The sequence below is a fragment of the Aythya ferina genome, assembly GCF_964211825.1.
Source record: "Aythya ferina genome assembly, chromosome: 13".
NCBI lineage: Eukaryota > Metazoa > Chordata > Aves > Anseriformes > Anatidae > Aythya > Aythya ferina.
In genome coordinates this window covers 6018910-6045454 of record NC_140311.1, presented here as the reverse complement: position 1 = coordinate 6045454, position 26545 = coordinate 6018910, and the positions used below count along the sequence as shown (strand labels likewise).

The 26545-nt window shown below is 34.9% G+C and overlaps 2 protein-coding genes across 34 annotated transcripts in view; one reads left to right on the top strand and one right to left on the bottom strand.

Annotated features, from left to right (window-relative positions):
• The window catches only part of LOC311443868 (uncharacterized protein), a gene marked incomplete at its 5' end in the record, with an annotated part of 58796 nt that extends 55318 nt beyond the window's left edge, over positions 1-3478 (top strand). Inside the window, 2 exons of the mRNA XM_084534442.1 lie at positions 2219-2376; positions 3348-3478. Coding sequence (XP_084390568.1) covers positions 2219-2376; positions 3348-3390 — 201 coding nt within the window. The 3' untranslated portion in view covers positions 3391-3478. The remainder of the gene's footprint in view (positions 1-2218; positions 2377-3347) is intronic.
• The window catches only part of LOC311443752 (uncharacterized protein), a 319792-nt gene that overhangs the window by 169163 nt on the left and 124084 nt on the right, over positions 1-26545 (bottom strand). For 2 of the 33 annotated variants that reach the window (XR_014697453.1, XR_014697454.1), the window contains exon 1: positions 24016-24334. The exons of the other annotated variants lie outside the window; for them this stretch is intronic. The gene's annotated coding sequence lies outside the window, so the exon portion shown is untranslated. Of the gene's footprint in view, positions 1-24015; positions 24335-26545 lie in introns of those variants that run through there. 33 annotated transcript variants of the gene reach the window in all.

Sequence of the window (26545 nt, the reverse complement as noted above, 5' to 3'; positions counted from 1 at the left end):
GTCTGCTTCAATGCCAGCGAACATGCTTTGATTTATTGCTCTTTTATTCAGGTCAGGAACTATAACCTCAGGAGCAGTCAATTCATTGGTCTCAGTGCTCTAGAGAAGAGGTGAATGTGGCCTTTAGAATTAAAACGATTTATGCTATGAAGGAGAAAACAATCTGAAAAATATTCTCTAATTAGCTATAAGTAAATTTGACTGCATCCTACTGAAACAGACAACAGGGTAGGACAACAGTTGTTCATTTTTAAGGGAAATGAAATCTGGAATTTGGGAATGAGATTGGGGGAAAAAAACCTACAAGAGAAACATTAGAGAAAAAAATAAAAGCTAATTTTAAACATAAATCACTCCTTAGATAAGTGGGAACTGGCAGATTTTTAAGATGGTGTTAGTGGAAACAACATAAATATCTTGAAATAAAAATAGAAAACAGTAAGCATCTGACAACAGTTAATTTCCTGCATCCATACAATTTCACTTCAAATGCTTGTGTATTCTCTGTACTTTGATCAATAATGTACCAGTATGTGAAGTACAAGCAACATCATCTGTACTCAAACAAAGAAATGGAAAAAGAAAATAACCCAATAAAGTTGAGGGAGGTACTGAGTAGTCAACTAGAGAACAAAAATGGTCCTCTAAATGCCCTTTCTAAAAATTAGAGAAAGAAGTTAGCAGTCACACAAGAAAAATTAGAAACATAAGCATCCATTGCTCCCAACAAAACCAATGCAGTTCGTTCAAGTCTTCCTGAAGACCTGTGCAATAACAGGAGGTATTTAACTGCAATGAATTGTCTTGATTAGAGCTGCTAGAGAATGAAAAGAAACATTGCCTTTGTGGCAACCTGACAATTCACTAACAACCCCTCTCAGACTGATGGTGGCTAAGTTTGAAAAGCCTAATGTTACAACAGATGTCAAGGAAAAACATATAAAAAAGACAATCTCGAAACAAAATCCATGAAAATATATCAAACTTCTAAACCTGGCACCATTTCTTTCAAGTGAAAACAATTAAGCACCATTTAAAGCAAAATAGCCAAGGGAAATGACAGAAATCAAACATTTTTATTTACAGATTAAGTAACATTAAGAGAAGAAAAACACAAAACACAAAGAATAAAAAGGATTGGTTCTGCATTGCTAAACCATAAGGGACAAAAAACAGTGTTGGCATAACATTTTTCATTAACTACAGTAAAAGCAAAATGTACATATCAGTGTTACACATCCTCTTCTTGCCTAAGGCTCTGATTAAATTCTCCAAACTTCCTTTGCTCTACAGCTTTTAATGCACCACCACATATTTTTCTGCTATCATTGAACATGTCAGAGAAATATCTCTGCAGCACACTAAATCTAGGTTAAGAATCATGGAGACAACAATTTTTTTTTTTTTTTTTTTTTTTTTATTACTTGGGATGTTAAAGTAGCCACAGTAAGGGATTTTGTTCTAGTTAACTATGTCTATATTTGAGAAATAACAGTCTTGGTTTTGCTAGAGCATTGGCCACAAATACTCAGGTGACCCAAGGTAATTGATTGGTAATGGTCACTGGAGAATTTCTTTTGCATAAGAAACTATCCTGATATGAATCTTGTACAAGCCATATTGTCTCCTCCCATATAAATTCCTTTCAATTTGTGATGTATACTATATGTGTTTAAGGGAATACAGCAGAGGAAAATACGGTCTCTGGGATTTTACAGAACCACAATAAAAAAGAATAGTTCCTTAATTTTTCATCTCACTGCATCTCCAAACTGTAAAATGTTTCCTTTACAGAACTCCCTTTCCTTTACAAAAGGCCATAATGCAATAACTGCTGTATTGTAACATCAGTCTTCCTGAAGGCTGGAAAACACTACTCCTTACAGAGACATCCAGACAGGGGAGGGCTGAATAGTTACTGGTACACCTATCTGGATAACAATGTATGTATGTACATTCAGGTGCTTACAACTTCTCCCTGAGCAGAAGCTTTCACTTCTAGAAAACTGTTTCTCCCTCCATGTTGTGTAGAGTCCAGGGAAGGGAAAGGGAAGCTGTATAACAGCATATATTATAGCACATGTGGAAATAATATAGCATATTTAGATAATATAGGTGGACTTAGAAAACAAAAACTGCTAACAAACCTTTTTGCAAGACACCTGATCTCTATTAGAGGAACAAAATGCATCTAAAACTTTCTGGTCTTCCTCCACAGGACATTACAGAAAAGCTGCAAAATCCGGGTTTCTCATGTCCACATAAAAATAGTTACCTTGGAGAAAATATAGTACACAGATCCCTTCTGCTATCCTCGACCATGTATTACAGGAGGTTGCCTGTGATACTCACAGTCTCAGCCTTACTAACATCTAGGTGGGTATTTGGTGAATGGCTCATGCCTGTGGAAGTGAAATTGATGGTAAAATGGGAGTGATTAGTGTTTACCACCAAATTAAACTGAGGAAAAAAAAAAAAGAACTAGTGAATGCTCAAATTTGTTAACAACACTTCTGACTGTGCCCTTTAGCTAAAATTTCTGCAAATATCTCTGAAAGCCAATCATATATAAGGTATGTGAGAAAAATTGTTATTACTTCAGGTTTTCGTAGCCAATTTTGTTCTAAACATACAGCATTTACATTGGTATGAAGATTAATATAAGAATATTGAGCCAAACGCTTCATTTTGTATTTCAAATCTTATCTTTTTCAGTCACCATTAATATCTCATTTATGCACTGAGCTTAGCACGAAGCAAAAGTACAATTTCTGTGTATTGTCATATCCCAAGACTTTGAGATAATGCTTTAGGATACAGGCCCATAGACAAGGGGTCTTGTCATTCCCACCACAAATAAAGTTTTTATGTTCAAGTGAGGTTCCTATGCTGCCCCCCTTCATGCAGAATCAGAGAACAAAGTACAACGGTATTTATAATGACCAAAAAGGAATACAGATATTTTCAGTATTATGCAAGCAACTCAATTAGTGTTTGAGTGTGTGAACCCAAGGAATTCATGCATGGTACAAGGAACACCATAGTCCAACTTAACTGTTTCAACATCTAGGTCAGAACTCTAGAACTAAATATTTGCATTGTCCCAGCAGTGTAAGATCCCCACCAAGCCTCCTTGAAGTTGCCAAATATTATGGTGTTTTGTTTGTTTCTCTCTCTCCACCCCCCAACCCAACATTTATTTTATATTTATATACATCTCTGCTTTGCCAAAATCCAAAATCTGCCTGGAAACAATACAGAGAACTAGTGAAAGAGGGAAAGTCAACATTTCAAAACTATTCAGAAGTTACGAGTATTAATGATAGTTTTTTTGGTTTTGTTTTCAGGAGGTCAACATCAGGAGGTTTTCAACAAACTTCTAAATGCTAAGGAGGTTCAGGCTGGCTTAGAAGAATAAGTCAAAACAAAATACCAAATTTTTTGTTGTGCCATATATCACAATTATTGTTAACATCACGCGTTTCATTTAGTTCCAGTTTCACATTTGCACTGACAGTCTCCATAAAATCAGTAAAAAATTAGTTATTATATTTCTCATGCCAATCTTCCAAGTGGAAAAACTTTTAGACTATGTCTAGAAAAAGATCATTTAATATTGCCAGCAAAACATCTCATGCAGAAGTTAGTAAATAAAACAGTTTCTCTGGTCTAATTCTCATGCACTATATAATGTGTGAAATCATTCCTTGGCAGGGAAGCTGGAGGAAACAGGGTGTTGTTTTCTGTCTTCCTTGCTCTGTCTCCTTCCTTCAGCAGTTTCTTAATTCTGTGTGGTCCAAGAAACACCAAAAAAGACTCAACTCTTTTACTTGACAAAGTTAAGCCTTTAACTATTTTTATCTTACAGAGCAAGAAATTAAAAGCCAGTTATTTCTTCTTATCACTTAAAGGATTGTCTAGCTTGACGGCTGTGCTTCACAGAAACATTTTTTGCCATCTTCTGTCAATAGAAATACATCATTATTAGTATTGTGCAGAATTTTGTGACAACCTGTTAGCAGCTGAACATTGCTGACAAAGGGGGAGGAACTCCATAGTGCAGGCTATCACAAGACATTACATGACACCAGCATGGTGTGAGAGTGGAAACAGCAAATGTAATCATCAGCAAATGTACTCATTTTTAATATCTGGAAACTGGATGTAATTCTGATCACTTGTGTTCTAGAAAGATGAATTTGCTGTGGAATAGGCACAGAGCCAACCTAGTGGGATGGGGAGAATGGGGAGTCTATCTCAGCCTGATTTGTTTAGCTTTCCAACATGACAGCTGCAAGCCCTTATGATTGCTATCCATAAATGTACCTGGAGAAAGTATATTCGGGCTGAAAAATAACACTGATAGGGGAATAAGCAGACATACGGCAGCCATGATTAAGTTGCAGCTGAAAAGTCACATGAAAAACTACTACTTGTGTTGTGATGCGATTCTAAAACTCTCTCCCATTACCAATTGGACAAAATGTTTGACTGGTGTGAGGGGGGAACTGTATCAAATTATCTTGTCACTTGTACAGTCCAGAAGTCTGAATTCATTATCCTTAGTGTAAGAATTGACATGACCTTGTGATGGCTCCTCCTATCTATTCCAATGCACATCTGTTTGGGCAGGTCTGCCATGTGCCACACCGACCATGTCACATTCTTGGTTTGAGAATGATTTTTCCTTACAAACCACATATATTTTTCTTTTTAACTGTATTAACTTAAGGCACTACAGGGACACACAAGTGTAATATTACAGGGAACAGCGTATGGTGAATTACATCTCAGGCTGCCAATCCAAAACTGCTAGATGAAAAATACTCTTTTCAAGCTCAAGCCTTACAAAATTTCTGAAGTCTTTCTCCCTTCATTTCCATAAGTCTCCTTTCCATCTCAATTCACTCTTAACTAGCTATAAGATCGCAGTCACAGACAGTCCATGCATCTACAACACACTGGCAGACATTATATTCTCAATATTTTATTACAGCTATTAAAAGCCATCACAGGATTGGTTTGTTTCTAAGTTTCCATCATTTCCTATTTTAATTATGAATTGTTTAGCTGAACAAAGCCATATTAAATGAAAAGCACAAAGCAGAAGTAGAGGAAGAACTTTACAATCTCAGTTGACAGCTTAGCTATTTATGCCGTAAATGCATCATAAATAATTTCTGAGGTCTTCATACATATCTGTACATGGTCTGTAGCAGGCTCATAAATAGATTGATAGCCCTATATTAACAAGTGATATCCAAACCTCAAAGTAAAGCAGTACCACAGCCTTCTCTCAAAAGTATAGCGCTAGTTATAATCTCCACAGACTTGCTCTTCACCAGCAGACACAATGAATACAGGAATCAGTTTCAAAATGACAAATATCAGATCAACCTTTCTCGCTAAGAATCTTAAACACATAAGAAGAATCAAATTTCCAGAGTCCCTCAACGCATCCAAAAGCACACACCATTTCAGCTTTCATCAAAAGCCTGAAAGAAGTACATAGCACATGTCAACAATTTAACACCACCCTCTCCCTACATTAAAAAACAAACTTGCAAGCCAAAAATGTAAAAATCATGAAATACTGTTTTTCTAAATGATATTTTACTGAACAAGTATTAATTAGTCCCATGTAAATGTATATGTCATTTCAGTTTTTATATTTAAAAACTTCGTATTTGGTCCAGTAAACTCAACAGACAGTCATTGGCTAAAAGGAGGAGCATATAGACCAGGAAGCTCTTATTTCTGGACTTTCCAGATCATCTGCTGCAACATTAGAAGGCAAACAAAATGAATGACAGAGGGAAATACACAGGAAATACAGATGTAGAAAAGCAACCAAGTGTCATCCAGAAGAGCTAGATTCTGCTGAAACAGTGGGTGTGTCACTCCAAATTTCTGTAAGCAGTCAACTGCTTGGGATACATGTATTCTGACTGGCAGAAGCACATGCCTCTCTTACCTGAATCTGCATTTAAGAGGAACCATCTTCTGAATATACAAAATTTTATGAAATAGTGTTCATTTAAAGTTAAGGTCCTATACTTCTCTCCTTGGGTACTAGATAACACTTCTGACTTTAATCTCAGTACCTCAGATCAATATGTGAAAAACTGGGTTGTCAATAGGTTTTGTGAAGATAACAAAAAGTACATTGAAGAACTAAAGCATTATGATAGCAGCATTATTGGAAAGCTTACAAGAACTAAGTAAACCCATATTCAGTGTGTAGTACAGTAAATAATTATGTAGCCACATGATAAATTAAAAAAAAAAAAAAAAACACAAAACAAAACAAAAAAAACAGCTGCACAATCATTTATTTCATCCTATTTCATTAGGAGTTTTTTTTTTTTTTTTTTTTTTTTTTTTTTTTTTAATATATTTGCTCACCAAGTTCTTCTGTAGGTTTTTATTATTTGACAGCTGCTGGATAGCAGCCAATGCAGCCCTTTAGTCTGACCCTGCATGGCTGTTTTTACGCAACTTGCTCACTCCACCCACTTTGCCTTCCACCCTGCATCTTCCCCTTCCACACTTTACTTCCACAAGCCAGCCTGTACTACCTGAAATACTGCCATATACTGCTAGAGCAGGGACCTGCAGACCAGGTACAGCAGAATACTTGGATTCCTTAAGGTATATCTTCTTATCTTCTTATTTTTTCCCCCTTTTTTTTTTTTTTTTTTTTTTTTTTTTTTTAATTACTTTTGATAGAAAGCCCAGCCTAAAGAGGTACCTGGACAGCTGCACCATAAGATAGCAACAATGAACACTGAACAGTAAAGGTGAAAAAGCACTTGTTTTTAAAGTAGTCAATACTTTCCAGACCCAGATTTTATTCAGCTGCTCAGAAATGATAATTTAAACCTGCTGCTGAATCCTCACTGCCCCCCTCTGTACATAGTATGCCTAACTGCACTGCTTAGCAACACACGCTCGTGCACTGCCAGATTGGACTGGGAGCTGGAGCACAGGCTTTCTAGGCAGAGAAGTGATGATCACTTCATGCATCATGGGGTTTTTCAGCTGTGTCCCCTCTGCACAGAAACTGTGAAAAGTCTCTCAAAAAGTCAACAATGTTCACCTCACAGTGTACAGTTAAAGCAGAGGAGAACAGCAACAGATTTAACAATATAGTTGTCCTCAGCAAAAACAGTTTGGAGGAGTCAGATTTTGTAAGGCAAATGAGTAAATCATTCAACCCCATGTCTTCAGTACTATTTGAAATATTCTTTAAAGGTAAAATATGCAAAATAGGTTAAGTATCAAATACAGCAAAACAAATGACCAAATAACATCACTACCACATACAGTATCTAATTTTGTTTTGGCTCCTGAGGAGTTAAGTAATTATAAAACATTCAGCTGCTGATTCTTTCTAGCAGAAGTCATGCAAGAAGAAACAAACACTATTTACACACACTTAAGGGTTTTTAAACGCTTGAACAAATACCAGCTAACTACCACAAGTGAAACTGTAGAAAAATAAAAATAAGGAGATGAGTGAACAGGAAAAATGTGTCTTCTTTTACACATTTTCTTTGGATGTTACACAAGATAGAAGGGGTTGAGAAGTGAAAGAACATTGGAAGAGACACAAAGAAATTCAGAGATAATAAAAATGCTCTAGTCTGATATGCTGAAGAACCTTAACTGGGGTTAAACAGGAAAAAAAATAAGTATTAAAATGAGTCCTGCCTGACCAAATAAGGACAACTTCATACAGAATGTGAATAAGAGATAATTACAGCACAGCAGCATGGCATTTATAAGCATATCACAGTTATTAAAAGATACAGTATGATAGTAGGGTATTGTTGTATACTAATACCATGAAGAAGTAGAGAAGTAATGGGAATGACAGTGCAAAATCACCTGTGGTCAAAATCATTTTAGAGAAACATGGTAAAAGAATACTAAGATCCAATAAAGACCTCCACAATCAGACTTGGATTAAGCTGAAGATATTAATGTTGGAGAAATTCTGTCAAAAATGTTTTCAACTTCCCAGAAAGAGCAAAAAGAAAAAAATGGCAGGAGGCAGATGTTAGGTAGCAGTGATTACTGCATCTCAGGGACCCAGAACAAACAAGAGCTAGGAATTTCCCATTTCAGTCATCCTCCCAGTGCAATCTCATCACAAATCGCCTTTATGAGATATTCTTTTTGACAGCTGTATTATTAAGATAATGCTATAGGAGACTTAGAATAACATCTCATTATTGGGAAACAGAGAGGAAAAACTTTGGAACTAATGTCCAGTCACGGAATGCTCACAAGCCTGTAATACACTACAGCAGTGAAAAATTAAACCAGGAGAGGTATTTAAACAGTACTAGTGAGGCCTTGTCTACAGTAATGTATACAATTCCAGCCAAGAAAAATAAATTTAATCTACATTAGTAGTATGTTTGAAGGAATTAAAATTTATTTTGAAAGAAGAGTCTTATGGTTTGCATAACCTCACAAAATGGGAGTTGAGAAGGGTTTTTTTCTGTTGTTCACTCTTTCTCATCATAGAGCTAGCCAGCAGCAAGGGAAAAAGAACTATTCACCTGAAGGTTAATATTGGCACAAGAAAGAATTATTCAAATTGGCCATAAACACATTTAGGTTAGAAACTACAGTGTTTCTAACTACTTAATATGAAAGGGAAACAAACAAACAAAAAAACAAACAACAACAACAACAAAAAAAAAGGAATAGAAACAACAGATACAATAAGCCATAACTAGTTAGGATAATCAATATACGAAAAAATTATTACCTAAAACTGGCTTAATAAAACCAGATTTGACTGCCTACAAGGTTTCTGCTTATGTGCTTGTTTCCTAGATTCCATCTATCAGACTTACTCTAGTCTAGCTCAGGTCCATACTTCATGGATCAGACCATCTGCAGAATGCCTGCAATGTTAGGGGAAGCCGGGGAACCACACAGATATCCTGCAACAGAGCCTCGCACTGTCAGAAGGTTCCATTTTGAGTTACTGAGTTGTTAAAAAAAAAAAAAAAAAAGTTTTTGTTATAAAACAACCTTGCCAGATGTGCTTTTTCACATATTTTGACAATTACAGTTGGGCTTAATCATTTATGATAATACTTCATAATGTTCTAGCAAATGCTCTGGAGTATTATCTGTAAAAAATAATAAAGTCTTAAGTAACATGGCAACTCACTCAGCTTTTAAATCTTTGCTCAGAAGCAGACGGAAACAGACAATGTTTTCTGCAGATTATGGAGAACTACTGTAATAAAATTAGAAACACTTCCATCATTGCCCCCCATCATTTTCTTAAGCATTAACTACTTTTTAACTACTTTTTACTTTTTTAACTACTTTTTTACACAGCAACAAGGCACCCACAAGTTAAGACCAAATAAGACCACAGCTTCTCAGCTTTAAAGGAAGCAATGCTATCACAAGTCACATTGGGTTATACAAAAGAAAACCACAGGAAAGGAAAGGACTACTATTTTGTGTCCAAATTTAAATTGGTTCTCTAATTCTCTCTGAAAGTCAGCTGCCAAGTCCTACATAATTTAACCATCTACGCCCTTGCTTATCATGGCTTTGCTCAGCAATTCAGCTGCTGCAAACTATCACAAAAAATGTTTCTTTCACTTAAAAAAAAATATCATTCCGATAGAAATTTTCCATCTGACTCTTTTATCACAACTTCTGGACAGGGTTGGATAAGCACCAAAAAAACAGTCACGTGACCTGGCAGAGCTTATTTATGAAACACATCAAGTTGATATAAGCGGTTAAACATCTTGTGTCACTAACACCAACACTATCTCAGTATTGAAAAATGTCAACAATTGAACAGTGCCTGTACTTAATTTGCAGGAAATTAAGGAAATCTGTAGCATTCAAAGAAATTTGCTATTTCCATACTTCCTTGTTTTGCTGATTGGCAGCAGTTGCCATTATAACATAAGGTGGAAAATAGGAACAACTTGCACAGATCTGTCATATGTTTCACATTCTGTAAGTGTTTAGGTGGGAAGGAGTTATTGTTCCAATGCTCAAAAAGAGGTAACCGAGTATTCACTGCAGATGCGAGTCTGAGGCACTCACCATTTGATAAAATCAGAATCCTTCCAAATGTTGTGCCAATGGAGACAGTAAACTGACAAGAAATGTAGATCAATGTTCTTTAAACATTTCAGCTTTTCTGATAAGCAAACATTTCAGTCTGTGTAATATTGTCAAACTACAGCTGCAGAGAATTTTGAAGAGGCTCCTATGCATGCTTTAAATATTCCTCTTCCTTTCTACCAGAAAATGTTCTCCAGAGAGCATAACGCCAACACAGTCCTGTTCATACTGCAGTCAGTTCCCCATATCGATTGTGGCAGAGAGAATGGGTAAAAGCTCAATGAAAGCTTGGAATTTGATGTCATTGCCTGACTAAGGTACTTCATAAGTTGCACCAGCGGAAACAGTAAGATAATTTGCCCCTAAATTCCTGCATAGAAAATATAACTGATGTTGCAGAGAGAAAGGATTTGACAAAACAGTCAGAAGGCTACAGGCATTGCACTGCCATTACATTAGCATTTAATCTTTCCTTTACAAGACGCAGCATTTTTCTGAGAAATGTGATCTTTGCAAGATACAGAACTCTGTGATCTGTCAAATTGTCAAAAACTTGATTTCCTGGCACAGAAAAATCTTTCCATGAAATTGAATGACACAGAGAAATGACAGGAAGGTGGGGAGAACTTCTTGGTTAACTGGAAGCATTTTTTTTTTTCAGAGCTCCTATCAAGAGGCAAAAAGAATCTTTAATATTTAGAAGATTTTATATGTATGTGGAGGAATTTATATAGAATTCGGATTCTATCATTAAAACAGAGTCAAAAATGTCTAAGAAGAAAAACAGAGTAATGAACTTAAACTCTAAGGTGCCCAATGGCCTCAGGAAACTTTCTCCCATGTAATAATGATTGAAGAATAACAATTTGTACACTTGGATCCATGTTCTGCATGTACAAAGACTAACACACACAAACTTGAAAGGCAGAAAGGAACTATCATTGCAAATTAATTATATTTCTTAGTGTTTTTTTCTGCATGAATCAGTAAACCTCTCAAATTGCTGTCCTTCCATTGCTCACCATTAGGAAGACAATAAAATGTTCTTTAGAAATAAATCACTATTTACTATCCACTTAAACTATTTTCTTTATAACTATCCCCATTCTTTTTATTTTTGTTATTAATTCTTAGGATAAATACCAAAAAGTCCATCTAAAGCCAGTATGAGAACAAATTAAGTTGACAGTTTTGGATGCATCAGTAATGACTATTCACTTTCCTACACATACTATTTAATAGATCTGTTTTGATGATAAAAATTAGTCTGCATACTTATGAGACACCAAGTAAGGATGTTCTCCAGAGGGCAGAAACCTCCTATATCTAGGTGATAAAACACAAGAAAACAAATAACTTTAACACTACTAAATTTCCCACAAGCAACAGAACAGTAAAGCTTGCTTGCTGATCACTTTACCGATACCTTATTAATATTTTGGCTATAGATTTTACAATGAAAAAAATAACCCAGATATCTCTTTACTACTCTTTAAGATAACCAAGATCCATCATATAAACTGAAAGCAGGAACAGCAGTCGCAACTAGAAAACTGAATTCTCATGTCATATTCTAAAGAGATTGAGCTTTGCAGGTTTCATGAAGACTTCAAGGGAATTTGTGTTACAGTATTTGAGCTCATTACAACAGCTCAAAATCGAAGAAGATCAGAAATGCCAAGAAAAAACAAAAGATATGTCTAGCATTTTCCACAAAATCAACTTGTGCTATGATTTTACATCAGCATGTAAAATGATAGTAACAACAGAGACAAACACCTTTGCATCAAGTTGCTTTCTTAAAAGTGACATTAGAAGATTATGTCTGTGTAGCTTTCTGAAAAGTAGTAGAGCCTCAGTATTAATAAAAAAAATTCAGCTCTGGACCCCTCCAACCTTATGGAATAACAAATTTAATGAAACTGCTTTAAAGGAACCTGATGTCTATAAATTTTAATAACATTTTTATGTCCTTATTTTAATGACTCTTCACCTGATCATCTCATCTCTTTTGATACACTGAATAGTTCTTTAGCGCATTTCCCTCTCCTTGCCTACTCCGTCTCTGACTGTTGGCTTTAAAGGTAACATCAGTTTTCTTCTCATCCTTCAGCTGCTTTATGCTGTGGGAACAATATAGAAGGGTGGCTGCTCTTACAAATTTCCAGTTTCAAATTTATAATGAAAAAATACATACCTATAGAAGAGCTGTGACAAAGATGCTGACTAAAGCAATCAACCTGCTGGCACTTCATGTATATGTCTATTTAACATTATTAACCCCTGACCAGTAACATTTGAGAGATGTGCAATGAACATGCACAACTAAATCAATACCAAAGGCTATTACTAAAAAGGACTGCTTTGTAAGTTGACTGTTATGGTCTATTCACCCTGTTGTATAACCAGAGTTTCTGGTAAGTCTTAATACTCTAGTACAGCCAGAAGTTGCGATGGAAAGCAGTTGTGGAAGGCAACATGTATACCAATGTGTAAAGTAACACAGGGCTATCCAATAGTTCAATGTGAGGAAAAAAAGAATGTCTCTGAAGTCTTATCTTGTATGGATTCACCTATTCGTATAGCAGTTAAAGAAAAAAATCTTCATTTCTGGACAAAAATAAAATACAATCAAAATACAATTTTACAGCATAGAAAGGATTTTTTTTTTTTTTTTTACAAGACAATATTAACTTCTCTATAGGATTAAGCAGTCACCTATTTACAGGGAATAGAGGATAACCTGGATTAAGTTTGTTGCTTCTTCTAGTGAAAAATAACTTGTTTGCCAAACGCTTTTGCAGTAACTGAGCCATCCTGAAAGTCTACTTGAATTTCGAAAGCAGAGAAAAGTAGTAGTAATGAAAAGGACTTAGAAAACAAAGATACCATCAAGAAAGGGAAAGGGAAAGGGAAGAAAGGGAAAGGGAAGAAAGGGAAAGGGAAGAAAGGGAAAGGGAAGAAAGGGAAAGGGAAGAAAGGGAAAGGGAAGAAAGGGAAAGGGAAGAAAGGGAAAGGGAAGAAAGGGAAAGGGAAGAAAGGGAAAGGGAAGAAAGGGAAAGGGAAGAAAGGGAAAGGGAAGAAAGGGAAAGGGAAGAAAGGGAAAGGGAAGAAAGGGAAAGGGAAGAAAGGGAAAGGGAAGAAAGGGAAAGGGAAGAAAGGGAAAGGGAAGAAAGGGAAAGGGAAGAAAGGGAAAGGGAAGAAAGGGAAAGGGAAGAAAGGGAAAGGGAAGAAAGGGAAAGGGAAGAAAGGGAAAGGGAAGAAAGGGAAAGGGAAAGAGAAGAAAGGGAAAGGGAAAAGATTTCTTGCTTTTATCCTAGGATGTTCTTTTTTAAATGTCTGAGCATCTACCACATGTACAAACAATATTAACTCCTCTAGCTAGGAACAGAAGGTTTTTACCTATCTAAGCAGGTGAAGGGAGAAATGAACATACCCTTAGGGTGACAAACTTATTCACAAGACCAGTCCAGAATGGACAAGCTGTAAGCAAATGAATTAGTAGTTATGCAAGCAGAACCACTGACATAAAGAAGAAAGAAATCAGGCCCTTAAGAAAAGCATTTAGAAAGCATTTATGTTGCTGGAAGTACTAAAGGACCTGCGTTCTGTAAAGGTGACATCCAAAATTTGCTAAAAAGAGATAGATACAGCCCATTGTTTGTTCAGTACACATCCTGCACACTTGAAAGACCTTTTTCATAAAATCAAGCTCCAGATGTTCAGAAAAAGATTACTATTTTATGATAATATTCTAGTCAGATACAGGTGGAGATCTCTGAGATACAGATAGGATGAAATGGCCACAAAAGATGTGTACTGTTCTTCAAGAAAGCATCTCATGTTCACAGCAGATGCCTGCAAATTACTAGCAACATGTCTTTTTTTTTGGTGAATCACAAAAGAGAGAAATATACAAATAGTGAAAAACATTAGTTTGCATTTCTTCTAGGATATAAAGATGAAAACATCTATTAAACATGCATAAAATATCATAACATTTGTTTTTCTCTTCTCTGTAATGGTCAGAAATATGACAACTGTCTTGGAATCATGGTAATACTTAGGTAGTGGGAAGTACCCAATGGTAACAATAACTGACCCTCTCCCTCCCCAACAGATAGACAAATCTGTGTTATCAGAGCCTCTTTATTCTTCCTATAGAAAGGCAAGCTAGACACAGCAGCAGACAACATGGTAATAGCATGAGCAGCACTCTCCAACTTCCCGACTGCTGAGCATCCTTGAGAAACTATTAATTAGTTAGAAAGTTTAAATAGGCACTTTCCACTGGTTTCTTTATGAAACCATGTTATTCATCTCAATTAAGAGGAACCCCACAGAATGGCTGTGGGGAGTTCAGAATAACACCTTCTTTTCCAGAAGACTTTTTCTCATTTCAGTGCTTTCTCTTCTTTTGTTAATTGCCTAATTCCACCTTTTCCTGGCTGCACACCCCTTGGGAGGTAAAGACCACTTAGCTATTTATTCACACAAGCAAAGTGGCTTTGAAAAAAAAACGTGTTTTCATTTTCAGACATCTGACAAATGAGACCAATTCATTAGTAATTAAAAAGTATAGAGTTTTAATAGCTCATCCTATTGGCATACTGGAAGACAGGGGAGGAAAAAGAATAGCTCTGGAGAATGAGGTTGTCAAATGTGCATATGTTTGCTCACATGAGAAAGGTGAAATTCTCATATGTTTTATCCTTCCCAATTCTCCGTCCTGCCAGCTTCATCTGTAATGGTTGATTAAACATCCCAAAGCACTCTCATGGGACTACCAGTTTGTGTTTTATGATAGAGAGAAGGATAACTCAGTCTGCATCTGTTACCATTTCTGAAAAGTCAGAGCACCTAAGAGTTTATCATCTTAACATTATCCTTGTGACTACAAAGAGAGATATAGGTGCAGGAGTCAGTTTTTGGACATGAAACTAGGACTTGCCTGTTTTAATGGAGTACTTGCATTCTAAAATTAATTTAATGAATGATCTCAAAACTACATTTATATAAGAAAAAAACATGTTACAGGATACTCTGCCCTATTCACTTTCAGGAACATCCTCTCCTACTGGCTGTGAAATAATATTTCTTAATTTCAATTATTTCCTGTCAAGTAGAAATACAGTCATTACTGACTGGATCAAGAATTTAAATATACCAGCCTTCCAAAGGAAGACAAGAACAGTTAGAAAAGTTTCAGATTTAACTGGAAGCAAAGGTGTGTTATTAGGCCATAGCCAAAATAAATCCTTTCCAGTAGCACTATTAAAAACCTATCAAAAGAAATTATTCTGAAATAAACAAACTTCCAGCCTTTTGAATATAACATTCAGTAGACCTTGTGCATTAACAACATTCCTTGTTACCTAAGATAAGCATTTCCAATAACTGTTGTCCAGTTTATTAATGTTTTGCAAAAATTTAAGCTTCAGTTTTAGTAGTTACATTTCTTCCTCCTTCTGAAATTCTTTCAGCTATTTTCATCTAATAAATACTATTACAAAATATTTAAATAAATAAATAGTGTGTAGAGAATTTTAAGCTGTGCATTTTCATCCAACCTTTGACATAAAATGCTTGGTACTGGACATGTGCCCTAATGACTGAGAAGCACTCAGCAGGCCCAGCAGTGTCCCTGGCCTTTTACCTCTTACTCACATGCATTTCTCTGCTCCCTTCAAGCTACCCTAGGACTTTGCTGACCTCAGTGGCTTTGGGTTCTCTCACTCAGAGACTTCCTCAAGCACTCTGCCAATAACACACTTGATTAAGAGCAATGTCGTTTGGATAATCTTCTCCACAAATTCATACCCCTGAATAATAGCCCAGAACAAGACAAGGTATTTCATCAACCTCCAAAGCATGAGTGAGGCTGAGGTACACTAAAAATATATATTCTGCTTTAAGATCAAAACCTCTGACTCTAAAGTGTATCAACAAGATGAAAGCCAGCAAAAACTGTACAACTGAGCTGGTCCTGTTACTCAGGTTTAGGACTAACTTTATTGGTACGTAAGTGCAACAATGTATTTTGTAATATTTGCTGATATTCCTCATGAAAAAAAAAAAAAAGAAGAAGAAGGAAAAAAAAAGGAACATTAAAAATCACTAAGGAACATTAAAGCTTGCAAATGCTGGCATAGTAGATAAGTCAGTTTGAATGCGCAAACCCATGTTTCAGTTGGAAGATTCATCCCATCATCAAAGCCTTTCCTTCCCCAGTTTCACAAAAAGCTTCTAAGAGCTGCTGGGGCCTCTCACAATTCTGATATTTTATATCTTATAAAACCTTAGTCTGCTTAGGAAGGACTAATTAACCTCATTTTATTAAAGCTGTATGCAAACTTGGTTGTACTCAGACGTGGGGAACACCCTGATGGCTATGCAGCTACAGGTCACCACCTTGTTGAAGCCTAATTGTCTCAGAAAATTAACTATGCCAATACTCAATGGAATATATACTCAATGGAATTAAACACATTCAAACTTGAATACTTTTTGTGACATCAGGTCTTAAAAATGGTTAAATGTATCCACATCATTACAGAGTCCCAGTTCAACCACAAGCAATATAAATTCCAGCAATTGCTTAAAAAGGTCCTATTGAACATGAATGAGTAATTTTAAAGGGTGAAGAAACATTTATATTTAATCACAAGCACCAATTGGAAACACATCTACATTATAATATTAACTCTGGCTGGGATTACTATTGACAATTTTAAAAATAACAAATAGAACACACTTTGATAATGGTGTTAAATTCATTATTATCCATGCAAATCTAAACTGAACAAAACACAGTTTTTTAAATAATTAATTAGTAAATGACAATATAAGTGGTTTTGTATTGAGTGGACCACCTCTGAAATCAATAAAGTTGTTTTACATTAAAGAAACTGTTGTATTATATTAAACACCTCAATAGTGTCAGGAGACCTGAATCAACATTAGTCTCATGCAGATAATGTATTCAAAAATACAACCTTCATTGGGTAGAAGTCTCATTAATATTTTGTAAGAATTATTATTTGCTGATACACGTATCTGAGATCACCAGATTTTGGTCTTTGTTGGGTTCTCCTTAGACATAATTAACTCAGTAATGAGCTTGGACACTTTTAGGGCAAAGATCAACAAAATATATGCTGCTGCCTTTACTGCCATTCTGGCTGGGCAAGGAAGATATTATCAAAGTAAGTTTGAAAACTTCAATTACTGGGACTTGATCCTGAAATTGGATTATTTCTTAGGGAGATGGACAGAACAGGGTCAGTTGATGCCACTTATTTGTGCGTGACATACTTAGAGATCAAGCAGTGAGGACACTATCAAAATACAACACTGATCAATGTGCCATAAACTTCTGTTTTACTGGGCTTGGATACTTGTAAATTACAGAGAAATGGGCAGGAAAAAACATTGCACATTGAACAGCAGTCACATTTGCCAAAAAATAATGGCCCACAAATATTGTCTAAGCACAGAATCATTAAAAAGGGCTTTACTATATTAGAAACAGCATTGGCTTAGCTACTCTGAGTCATGATGATGATGATCTCTGTGTCAGGACAAGTTGAGGGAAATTTGTGGTGTGAAGTAACTTCCTCCAATATGGCTTGGAACATCTACAAAAAAAAATTCATTTTCTGACTCAGCATCTGAGTCATTTCCTAAAACACACATCAAACTGGATGAAATATCCCTCTGTTGCCATATGTTCTCTCCTTTTCTTATAATACCCAGAAAAGCAAAAACATATTAGTAACATGGGAGCTGTTCCACACCAGTGCAAAATGGCAACATTGTTATGAAATAACTATCAGGCCCACATCAGCTATTGCAATCCTTAAGAAAATAGTATGCATAGGGAAGATGCTGGGAAAAAAAAAAAAAAAAAAAAAAAAAAAGTGATACACACTTGTAGTAGAGTCAGGGAATAAAATCAGACTCCAAATGCAATTTCAGAGAACTGCAACCTACCTCACGGTAAATGGCATATTTACTCCTAGATTTTCTAGGGTTTTGCTAAATGAATTCAAAACTTGCTTTCCACTCTGACCTCAAATTTCTTGTGTTGACTGCATATTCTTTTGAGTTCTTTTATTATTCTGAGTAATAGTACATTGACATTTTTCATAACCACTAATTGCACTAGATGACTCTTGTGATCAGAAACAATGCATTTGGGAGGGATTAAATGAATGAATCCATCCTTAGTTGATTGTATAAATGCTGAAGTCTTCTTACAGACAGATAAATCTCCTTTCTTCTGCACAAAATAACTTATCCAATATTTTTTGCCTTCACTACCAAGGCAGGAGCTTTGATAAATATGAAAATGTTGCAGTTTTTGGTCTTTCTGTAATTTAGCATTATTTCAGCTTTCTAATATATAAAATTTAAACTGACACACAAAATATTTCATTAGTGTTGGTTCCAACTCTATGGCAAGATGATGAAAACTTATCAAATGAGTTAAAGGAACAAAAATGAAAATGGGCTACACACACAAAAGGACAACAAAACCTTTTTTTTTTTTATTGCTTCTTTTGAAACAATTCATATTTCAATTAGTATAGATCACAAAATTGTTGATTTGATAAAGAGAGCTCTCCAGTGCATAGAAATGCTTATAAAATAATTGGGACAGCAAATGAAATCCAGAAGCAAAAATGATTTTAAACTGAAAAAGTATTAATCTTTAACTTATAAACTTGGAATGTCAGGAGAAGAATAAATTAAGTAGGTATTTCCAGTGAAACAAAAAAATACAACCTCAATCAACTTGAGCCTCCAGATAGTAAAATGCCCCAATTCCAAGTTATTTTTCTCAAGCATTATTTCTGTACATAATACAGCGTACATATCCTGTTTTTAAAATCCTGACTTCTGCTGCCCCTAACTCCATTCCTAGACTCAGCTGGGACATTCATAGCCACAGAAAACTGCTGCAATTATTGTTTTGGCATTCTCCAATTTCTAATACAGGGATTCAAAATTAACCTCAATTGTCACTGCCTTTCACACTGCTCCATTACAACATAAATGACAAAATAATTAGAAATACGAAGTATTTTATCATAAATCAGTGTAATAGAAAAACACAGTAAAATTCATACAAAAACTTTGTATGATTCCCTGGGCATGTGCATAAACTGTATTAAACTGGAAACCATAGACATGCAATCTATCATGTCCATCCCAATGGGGGGGGATGCTTTGACTAAACTGATGTCCACATAAACATGAACAGGTGGATTATGGCTTAGGTTAGCTAATATGCATCTTGGTTCTTACTGTATGCACTACTTTTTAGACAAAGTCCTGTACTGGGAAATAAATAATACTTTGCTTTGTACAAGTTATTTTGTTTTATAAGGGTCACAAATTGTGAAGAGAAGCCTCCTGAAGAGGTGAAAAATTGACTGGACTTGCAAAGAACCTGTAGCAATGGAGCAGAGTAACAGGGAACCAATATTGTGACAAATCATGAGATCCCATACAAACTCACCCATTAAATTGTATATGCTAAGAGACAGAGCAAGGGGGCAAAGGTACATCCTAAATGAGCATATCTGAGTGGAACAGAAAAGCAGCACTGAGACTAAACCCCACATACACTAAAACATAACTACGTTCCAAGCCCATGTCCTGTGGAGAAGTTATCTCCACTAACTCCAACACCACAACTTCCTTAGCTCAAAAGCAGAACATGGTCATTGGCTTTTGATCACCACAATCTAATGAGATCTAAGGAGAAGCAAACTTTGGCACACAATGCTAAAAATTCAATTAAATTACATGCAGAATTAATTCTTTCTGAAGAAAGAAACATGACATCATTTTTTCTGTCAACAGTGTGTCCTAGTCCTTGTATGCATCTGCTGAATTATGTCCTGGTATCAGCTGTAAAAGTCAAGGATTTTACTAACAGATTACAAGAAATCTTATTCTTCCTTATCAAAATCTTAATTCTAAGATGCCAGTATTCAACAGTAACTGCAAAGTAAACTTTGCGGAACAGCAAAAATGGGAAGATCTACAGAGTGACACAATTCATACTGAGGATTCAATGTCCACAATAAGTATACTGGTGAGAAAAGAGCTGTCTTGGACTAGGAGTGGTTTGGTTCCTGGGACAGTACTCTTATCAACAAGTGATACTCCAGGAACACATTTACTCATCTTAAAAAAATCCAGTTTGCATGCTCAAAGTCTGCTTCATGATGCATATGAAAGCACGATTACCTGGAGGTAATCAGGACATTTACTTCAAAAACAAAGTCCTGATTCAAATCAAAATGCTAATGTAAGATCACTTATTGTAACATTCAGAATTACAAACATCCACAAAGTTCACTATTTGTAGTATTAATGATCTGGAATGAGAAAAAAAAAAAAGAGAGAGAGAGACTAACATACTTTTACCACAAAGCAAAGATCTAGGTACTTAATTATTGTTTATGCATCGCTATGAGTATGAAATACAAACAATAAACTTAATATTAAAATTCAATACAATATAAAATATATAATTATGTATGAAAATAAATAAGCTTACACGTGTTCAGCAGCTAGCAGCTGTTATGTCTATGTGGACTGCAAAATACCTACTACAAATAAGCAAATGAACAAGTTCAAAAGAGTTCCCAATATACTGATCTCTACTAGAAATCTGTCCCTCATTGTAATTACCATGTTCTTTTGACTTATTTAGCCTCGGACATCCAACCTAACTATCACTTCTGTAGAAGTTTAGATATTGCACTAGCTATCTAGTGAGATAATTAAAATAAAAATTAAGTCAAAAACTTTCAGTGAGTTATGTTGAGACAGACTGGAAGTTATAAGCAAATGATTAGAAATTAAGCAATGGAGCTTAACTTTAAATGCTGTGAAATGAGTTCAGTACAAGCAGAACTTCATTACTTTTTCTGCTTGTGTATAATGGATTTTTTTGAGTATAATTTCCCCTCTTGAAAAGCTTGGAGATATTAAAATGTTTGATTAACTAGTCAAGAAACAAAGTAAACAGCCATTTTTGTATACTAGTATCCAAATAACTCAAGAGAATAACTGTGAGCACAATGAAAACTAAACAGAGCCAGAAATGCATTGTAAATATTACAGTAGATGCTTCTGCCAAAGTATTGTAAACTAGCACAGATTACAGTGCCATAATTACAGTAGATGACATAAAATGATTATAAATTAACAGTTTGTAGTACAAAGTTATTCATTATATATTTTTCTGGGTAGCTACACAACACATGAAACAAAGGACTCTGAAACATTCTCAAAGTGATTAAACTGATCACAACATTTTATATAACACACTGCCAAAAATTACAGGCTCGTTTTAAACAAGGTTTAAATTCAGCACAACTGTTATTAAGCAAGATTGTTAGAACTGGGGAGAAAGGTTTTGACTATGATTTTGCCTAATATTTCATTTCTATATTGGGATATTGTTTGTTTGTTTGTTAAATAGAGCTATGCATTTAAATAAATAAAACTATACTTTTGAATCCCAGGCAAAAGTATTTTGAATTGAAAGCTTAAAAAGCAGTAGAAACAACGGATGACTTCATAATGTCATTCAAATTAGAATGATAACCCCCTCTGATATGCTGTAAATAGGATCTACACTTTGTCTTTTGTTTCACCTAGCAATAGAAAAGTTTACAAAGATCAATACACTTTTTATATGACACAAATTGGTATCCTTCAACTGCAGAAGTAGTTATGCATTTGCTGCTTTTTTTTTTCATTCTAAAATAAAATAGAGTGCAATGTCAATCAAAATAAGTAGAAACTAATAGCCCCTTTACAAAACATAAAAGACGTTTAGCTGAAGCTTAGAGTAGATTGTATGAAGTCCTTTGACATTGGACAGGATTGTTTCATCATTGCCTAGATACCTAACTACAAATCTCAATAGCTTTTTGATCACAATTCCACCACAAATCAACAAAATACAACCCAACCAACAAATTATCATAAAACTAAATCTTTCCTGTTTCAGCTTTATAGGATAACATCCATTATTCCCCAATTATGATGACGACAACTTCTCATTTGAACCATGCATCTTCTTTATTTTGTAAGCACATACGTTTTAAATGTTATACTAGATTTTTTTTTTTTTGGTGTAGTGAAATATAACTTACCTGCATCTCTGTGAGTGTGAACATTTATTTTACATTAACAAATATATGTATATACGTACATATGTATATATGTAACATATATTTACATACGTCTGTAAATCACAATTATTAAATTGAACTCATCTTTACTAACCATTTTTAAACTCAGTTTTTCTTAATTTATTGTCTTTTCTACAGATGAGGCAGGAAAAGCACCATGCTTTAGAGGTGATTTAAGAACTGTTTGTGTTTCAAGCATCAAAACTTTATCCTACAGTGGTATTTATGAATGAATTAGGCTGTATTTCTCTGTATTAGCCTTTCTCCTTTGTGACAGCTTCTTGTAAAAATAGTTTCATATCAAAAATGATATTGCTTTCTTTTAGAGTATCTTTGTATTTTGGCAATGCTTGTTAACATACTTTGGATCAAGCTGAGAAACAAAAAATATTTGTTTATTTTACAGCTTGAGAAGATTACCATCAACCTGTATATATATATCTTCCATTTCTGAAGTCAACCCCATTTCCAAAGATAGCTTTGCTTTGACTGAATTCAGTGTTATTGAATATAATTCAGTCTCTCATTAATCTATTACAGATATTATTAATACAACTAAGATTTATTATAAAATATATATAATGCATGCTGTATATTTATTTTATAAATACAACTGTTATACATCAGCCAGTGAAACAAAAGTTATCTTGCAAAGAAAATGTGCCTTTCCCAAGGAGGACTCTTGTGCAGTAGCTGTTAAATTTAGGAATCAAATATATCTATGACTTATATTTTTAAGGAATGAAAACTGTCGATCCTTATCTTCTACGTCATGATATATAAGCAAAAATTAGCAAATTTTTTTCCCTGCATAGAGCTCACAATATACCATATCTGAAAAAGTATATGCCTGTAAAAATCAACAGCAAGAGATATCCTATGCACATTGTGAACCATAAAATCTGATCAAAGACCAAAAAAAACAACAAACCAAAACAAAACACCTTCAGAGTAAAGATTTAAATGAAAATTATTAAGAACATTTTGAAGAGCTGCCATCACCTCTTGCAGTTGCTGTCAAAGGGTTTCTCATGCCCAAGACAGCTTTGCTTCAACTTGACCGAACACCAAGTCTTTTCTTCCATAGAATAAATTAATGTATGTAAAGTTGACCTGACAGCAAAAAGAGAGTGAACAGGCCAACTATATCTCGGCCCTGATGTAATTCCAGTTTACGGAACATTTTGCCATAATCCTACTCTGTTTATCAATAACAGTAGTCTATCTTAAAATGAAAGATGGATAAAGTACTGATTTCACACCTGTAAGAAAGGAGAATTACTACTTCATTTCCATGGATTTTTTTTTCTCTTTGAAGTGAAGAATTATCAGGACAAAACAGTGTAAAAACTGTAGATCAGATTACAGAGCCCATACAATACAAATTCTGATACCAACTAGTCTCTGAAGACCTGTGGCCACCTACAATCTTAATTTGCAGAAGTAAGTACAGAAAAATCATCAGAAAACCTTTTTCAACTTTAACTCAAACTCCATTTTGTTTCCTGAAGATGTTCAAATTTTTCTAGATCATCTCTTCCCAGTAAAATTGGAACTTAAAAATAATGTTTCAAATAATACATAAATACAATTATATAAAACTCTTAGTTTTTACACCTATATTTTAACAAATGGTTCCACAAAAGGCCAAGGCATTACGTACAAACATACCTACCTGTGTTTTAATCCTTCCGAAAGGTACTCAAACTGAGATGCCAAGATAAAAGTTCCTAATAAATGAGGATATATGGAATCTGGTCTCTATGCTGACCATTCAAAAAGCACCTGAAGTTCTGGGATGTTATTGCTCACTTCTAATCCATCTCTTTTCTATCTCCAGTTCTGGGGAGACCAGATGAGCGATTTTCCTTGGGATGAAAGTTTCTAGAGCAGGCTGCCTTTAGGGGCCAAATCTAAACTCTCCCCAAAGTGCTCAGTACTTATGGATCCAGCATCATATTCACTTGTCAGTTAGCTTCTCTGAACCAAGACAATTTACACCTACAAAATGACAAGATAGAAAGGGAAGAAAAAACAAACAAACAAAAAAACACTAAAATAAAGGATAGTTTCTGCATGATAGTTCAGCAATGCAGGTAAAGCACAGGTAACAATCCTATGTAATGATTATGCAAACACAAAAATATGAGAAGTTGAAAAAAAAGTTGCAAAAAAAAAAAAGCTAGCCCTTATCTACCACTTCCTTTTAATGAGATTTTCTTAGTGTTTGATTTATTTTTCTAATGACAGTATAATGTGCATTGACACCTTTTCATTTCCACATCATCACAAGTTCTCTAAGGGTTTACATTGAAATCTCTCTCCTACAATCACAGTGGTATCAAATTAGCATCTTAATGAATACTCCATGGACTTATGTCCTTACGTATTTTCCCCATTCTAATCTCGTATCATAATGGTGCCAACTGGGTCCCTACAGATTCTGACTGAAACCATTATGAAACAGTTAACATCACTGATACACTAGATTAAACAAAACAGAAAGTCAGTAGCATTGTAAAAGAACAGATTCTGAAAAGTAATTAGTAGATACAATTATGATTTCTGAGTTGGTGATTTATTTATTTTTTCAATATTCCCAAAGAAGTTAAGTCTCTATGAAGAAAACCTACCTGGCAGCATAAAAAATTCTTAATACGGAAAATATTCAATGAGAAAATTTTCAAGCCTTTTAGCACAACAACATACTAGCTCTTAACTAAAACACTATTTAACAGTCAAGTAAACGAACAACAAGAAATTCAGAACACAATCTAGTGAATATATACATACGATTATATCATGGCAATTTAGACATGAGTAACAAAATGAAACACAAAAAAATTATCTTTTTATAGCCTAACAGGAGAGGCCAAAGCATTTGGCATCTATAACAAGAGGTGCTGAGCACCAGTACCTCGTCACTTCCTTGAAAAGCCAGTGTAAGCAGAAGTCTCAAAATTCTCACCCTTCATGCGAGGCCCTAATGCTACAGTGGTGTTAGTTCAAACCTAAGTCAACTTCTCAGCTTTTCCAAATTATACCTGACATTTGGATCGAGTGGAGAAATCTGTTTACCTACATTTGGAGTGAGTGGAGAAATCTGTTTACCTACATTTATTAAATTGGGAAAAGACCCTTAGAACTGTCCATCTCTTCTGAGGTTCATGAAGACTAAATTACCGATGTCAGTAATAGGCTCAGCAATAAGCTGCTGTACTGAACAAGAAGCATGTAAAGCTCTGTAAGGGTTACAGATTGACAACTCTCTAAAATTCTGTCTTACTGCAAAACAGTTTTAGTGTTGGTACTAACTGATACGCAGATACCAGCCTAAACTATATTCTAAGGACAAGTTGGCTAGGAAGGTCTGCCCAAAATAACATACCAACCGAACATCAGGTGCAGAAATGGAATTGCAGAGCTTGTGACTTCCAATAAAGAGTGCACAATTGTCCAATGCAAATTATTGGAGATACGATTCCTTCTGTCTCTGGGGGAAAAATACATTTTTTGCAGTTTTCAGTTTTGATTTCCATTTGAAGTAACTGTATTTTAACCTCCCAGTACAGATATGTCACAGAGAGAATTGAAGAGAAGCTGTAACTCTTTCAAATAACATAGCAAAAATTTGGAGAGACATCCCAGAAGAACAGCTGATGTCAGTTTCAGGGGAAGTAGGAAGACCAGAAGGATGCAGTTCTATAAATTCTTAAGAACATCCTACATTTCCATATGAATTGATATTGCATTAATTGCTTAGGTATATCATCTTCTAACAATCTGAAGGGAAAAAAAATGACAAAACTTTGATGATATTTATAGTAGGAACAGAACAGAGTATAATTAAAAATAAATGACAAACTTGGTCGTAACAGTGTTATTCAAGAAAAGGTCGAGTCACTAAAAAAAATTAGCTTATTAAATTTCTCAACTACCACATGAATTACACTTGTAATGGACAGCATTAATGACAATTTGCAATAAAATATAATAGTCTGGCAGTCTTTTTATTATAAAGACTCTCGTTTCAAAAGTATTTTGCAAATACTTTTTGAGCATATATCTGTGTTGAGGGCTTAGCTAGCAAGCTAAGAATAGGCAGAGATAGAAGTGGTATACTGCTTAAGCCTGGAGAATAAAGTCCTAAAACAGCTAATACTAGAAGGATGAAGTAAGTTCAGCCAGTTGATAATGTTCATCCT